At 65.0% G+C, this 4,309-nt stretch overlaps 1 protein-coding gene across 1 annotated transcript in view; it reads left to right on the forward strand.

The window, feature by feature from the left end:
• Positions 1-13: 13 nt before the first annotated feature.
• Positions 14-4,309, forward strand: part of MAN2A2 (mannosidase, alpha, class 2A, member 2) — a 6,962-nt gene continuing 2,666 nt past the window's right edge. The window contains exons 1-13 of the mRNA XM_009994294.1: positions 14-340; positions 477-621; positions 716-887; positions 1,313-1,440; positions 1,548-1,721; positions 2,022-2,208; positions 2,280-2,457; positions 2,597-2,799; positions 2,888-3,070; positions 3,256-3,370; positions 3,479-3,546; positions 3,707-3,872; positions 4,151-4,302. Of these exons, the coding sequence (XP_009992596.1) occupies positions 14-340; positions 477-621; positions 716-887; positions 1,313-1,440; positions 1,548-1,721; positions 2,022-2,208; positions 2,280-2,457; positions 2,597-2,799; positions 2,888-3,070; positions 3,256-3,370; positions 3,479-3,546; positions 3,707-3,872; positions 4,151-4,302 (2,198 nt within the window). The remainder of the gene's footprint in view (positions 341-476; positions 622-715; positions 888-1,312; positions 1,441-1,547; positions 1,722-2,021; positions 2,209-2,279; positions 2,458-2,596; positions 2,800-2,887; positions 3,071-3,255; positions 3,371-3,478; positions 3,547-3,706; positions 3,873-4,150; positions 4,303-4,309) is intronic.

The following is a 4,309-nucleotide window of genomic DNA, read 5'->3' on the forward strand; positions in this document are numbered from 1 at the left end:
GGGGACGGGCGGGATGGGGCCAGCTGGGGCCCCGCTGCTGTCAACGAGCACCAGTGACCCTCACCGCGGCATCTGTGTCCCCCAGAGCCAGATCTCGGTGCTGCAGAACCGCATCGAGCAGCTGGAGCAGCTTCTGGAGGAGAACCACGAGATCATCAGCCACATCAAGGACTCGGTGCTGGAGCTGACAGCCCATGCTGAGGGGCAGCCAGCGCTGCCCCCACACACCCCCAATGGTTCCTGGGTGCTGCCCCCCGAGAGTCGCCCCAGCTTCCTCTCCGTCTCCCCACAGGACTGTCAGTTTGCCCTGGGGGGCAAGGGCCAGAGCCCAGACCTGCAGGTGAGGGGCTCTGGGTGGCCTGGGACCTGTCTCTGCCTGCACCAGGACTCCCTGCTGGGCGTCCCTAGGGTCCTGGCCCTGCTGCACTGGGGGGTCTCTCAGTCCTGCCCCCTGATCCCTGTCTCCCACCTGGCAGATGCTGGCCATCTACTCCCTGCTGCCCTTCGACAACCAGGACGGCGGGGTGTGGAAGCAGGGCTTTGATATCACCTACGAGCCCAACGAGTGGGACACGGAGCCACTGCAGGTGTTTGTGGTGCCACATTCCCACAACGACCCAGGTGAGGGGGGGGAGGCCCATCCCAGCCCCTGCCACCCCACGCTGCTGGTGGGGAGGGGTTGGACCCCCGCAGTGATCCCCGCACATGCCAGCAGGCTGGATCAAGACCTTCGACAAGTACTACTACGACCAGACACAGCACATCCTCAACAGCATGGTGCTGAAGATGCAGGAGGACCCGCGCCGACGCTTCATCTGGTCTGAGATCTCCTTCTTTTCCAAGTGGTGGGACAACATCAGTGCCCAGAAGCGGGCAGCCGTGCGCAGGTAGGGCTGCCTGGCCCAGGTCCCTGCCCTGGGATTCTCTCTCCCCATGCCCAGGGGGTGGGAAACCTTCTCCTTGCTGTAACCCTGAGCGTGTGAACTCTGCTTCAGGGCTTGAGTGGTGCAAAGCCCAGGGCACCCTCAGGGGTACCTGGAGGACAGGACAGTGGAGTCTCCCTGGTCAGACCCCTGCCCCAGGGGGGCTGGAGCTGAAGGACAGAGCGGAGGGCCTGTGTGGGGATGGGCTCTGTTTGGGATCTTGGCAAGTGTGGTGCTATAGGGGGTGGGTCTGTCTGTGTGGGGACAGGGAGGGCAGTGGTGCACAGAGGCTGTGGTTGGGAACCAGGTGGCTCCAAGATAGGGGAGGCTCTGCCATGGTTACAGGGCTCTGCCTGGAGCTCATCACCTCTCGTGTGTCTCCTGTGCAGGCTGGTTGGCAATGGGCAGCTGGAGATGGTGACAGGTGGCTGGGTGATGCCCGATGAGGCCAATTCCCACTACTTTGCTATGATTGACCAGCTGATTGAGGGGCATCAGTGGCTGGAGAAGAACATTGGTGAGAGCTGGTGGGACACGGCACAGGAGGGGGCAGGGTGCTGGCAGGGGATCCAGGTACCTCTTTCTCCTGTTCACAGAGGTGCTGATGGCTCTCCGTGTCCCCAGGCGTGACACCCCGCTCGGGCTGGGCCGTCGACCCCTTTGGGCACAGCTCCACCATGCCCTACCTGCTGAAGCGCTCCAACCTGACGGGCATGCTCATCCAGCGCGTGCACTATGCCATCAAGAAGCACTTTGCGGCCACCCAGAACCTGGAGTTCATGTGGAGACAGACCTGGGGTGAGGGGCTGCTAGGGGATGACCGTGGAGGGGGCAGTGCCAGGGCAGGTGACAGCAGGGGACAGCTACCAGCCGCTTTCCTGCGTGTTGGTGAGCAGAGTGCTGGGAGGGAAAATCCCCAGGGTGATTCCACAAGCACCGGGGAGGCTGCTGGGCTCTCTGGGCTCTGAGCTGCTGAGCCACGTGCCAGGTCAGCTCTGCCTCACCAGCCATCCCTGTGCCTGCCTGCTGGGTGTCCCCCTGCTTGGGGAGTAGCAAGGGACAGCCCTTGCTGGTGCTCACCTGTACTTGGCCCCACAGACCCGGACGCCAGCACCGACATCTTCTGCCACATGATGCCCTTCTACAGCTATGATGTGCCCCACACCTGTGGGCCAGACCCCAAGATCTGCTGCCAGTTCGACTTCAAGCGCCTGCCGGGCGGCCGCATCAACTGCCCGTGGAAGGTGCCTCCCCGAGCCATCACCGACAACAACGTGGCAGAGCGGTGAGTGCTGCGGGGGCAAGGGCTGAGCCCCACGCCTGCAGAGCCCACCTGACAGCCCGGACCCCCCACAGGGCCCAGCTGCTGCTGGACCAGTACCGCAAGAAGTCCAAGCTGTACCGCAGCAAGGTGCTGCTGGTGCCCCTGGGAGACGACTTCCGCTACGACAAGCCGCAGGAGTGGGATGCCCAGTTCCTCAACTACCAGCGCCTCTTTGACTTCCTCAACTCCCAGCCCAACCTCCATGTCCAAGTGGGTGTGGGGAGCTCTAGGGGACTGGGGGACAGGGCCCCCCCCCACACAGAGTGCAGTGCACAGTGCACAGTGCTAGGAGGGTGGGGAGAGCTACAGCGGGTCCCATCGTGCTCAGAGCTGCATGGCCATCCCACAGGTGCAGTTTGGGACGCTCTCAGACTACTTTGATGCCCTGTACAAGAAGCTGGGCATCGTGCCGGGGATGAAGCCACCCGGGTTCCCGGTGCTGAGCGGCGATTTCTTCTCCTATGCCGACCGGGAAGATCATTACTGGACTGGCTACTACACCTCCCGGCCCTTCTACAAGAGCCTGGACCGTGTGCTGGAGGCCCATCTCCGGTGAGGGGAAGGTCCCCGGGCAGGGGCTGCATGTGGGGGACATGGGCAGGGGTTGGGAGGGACTCGTGGTGACCCCATCCCTGTGCAGGGGGGCAGAGATCCTGTTCAGCCTGGCCCTCGCCCCCGCCCGCCGTGCCGGCGCTGATGGCAAGTACCCACTCTCGGACTATGCCCTGCTGAGCAACGCGCGCCGCAACCTGGGGCTCTTCCAGCACCACGACGCCATCACCGGCACCGCCAAGGAGGCCGTGGCGGTTGACTACGGAGTCCGGTGCGTGCGGGGGGCAGGGTGCAGCATGGAGGGCCTGTCTCCAATTGGGGTTGTTGGGCATGGAGTTGAGAGTGTGGTTGGGTGTGGGGTCCTGATGGACCCTCTCCTGGGGGAGGCGGTGGATGCTGGGGGGCCTGGGGCAGGATGGGGGATGGTCCCCGAGGCTCACTCTGCCCGTGCCCCAGGCTGCTCCACTCCCTCACCAACCTCAAGCGCGTCATCATCAACGCTGCACATTACCTGGTGCTGTGGAACAAGGACACGTACCACCATGACCCTGCTGCACCTTTCCTCGGCATGGTGAGCAGCGCCTGGCACACCGAGCCATGCGGGGCGGCTGCCCTGTGCCCCCGGAGCACAGGCTGCCCACTCCCTGCACACCCTGTCTCTGACTGCTCCCCTCCCCAGGACGACACACGCCCCAGCCAGGACTCCCTCCCAGATAAGACAGTGGTCAAACTGGACACGTCACCCCGGTACGGGCTGCCTGCCTTGCTTTTGGGGCTTGGGGGACCATGGTGGGGTGGTGAGGGGGGACCTGGGGCTCAGGACAGCAGCGGGTGGGTGGTGTGGGGCAGGGGGCACCCGGTCATCAAGGGGTTAGGATGGCCATGGCCGTGTCACCCCACCCTGCAGGTTCCTGGTGGTGTTCAACCCTCTGGAGCAGGAGCGGCTGAGCGTGGTGCCCGTGCTGGTGGACTCCCCGCACGTGCGAGTGCTCTCCGAGGAGGGGAAACCCCTGCCCATCCAGCTCAGCGCACACTGGGGCTCTGCCACTGACATGGTGCCTGATGTGTACCAGGTACAGGGTGCCCTGGTGCCACTTCTGTCCCCTGCGGCTCAGCCCGTGTGCCAGCTCCACATGCACTGCCCCGTGGCTATGACCGGGACACCCTGAGTCCTCCTTGGTGGCAAGAAATGTCCCCACATCCCACCACCAGCTCCCACTGCTTGCTAACCATGCATGTCCCCGCTCAGCAGACCCCCAGGAGCACCAAGCTGGGGTCTTTGCCCTGCCAACGGCTGGCAGGTCCCGGCTGCCCCCCTGGAGGGGCTGGCTCAGCTCCCTGTGTCCCGCAGGTGTCGGTCCTGGCCCGGCTGCCCGCGCTGGGGCTGCGTGTCCTGCAGCTGCACCGGTCCCCGGACGGCCGCCCCGCGGCCTCTACCCGCCTCTACCTGCACGGCCGGGACGTGCCCGTGCGCAGGCAGGAGCCTGTTCCCCCGCACCTCCTCCCCGCC

The sequence above is a fragment of the Chaetura pelagica genome, unplaced genomic scaffold, assembly GCF_000747805.2.
Source record: "Chaetura pelagica isolate M959 unplaced genomic scaffold, ChaPel_1.0 scaffold233, whole genome shotgun sequence".
Classification (NCBI taxonomy): domain Eukaryota; kingdom Metazoa; phylum Chordata; class Aves; order Apodiformes; family Apodidae; genus Chaetura; species Chaetura pelagica.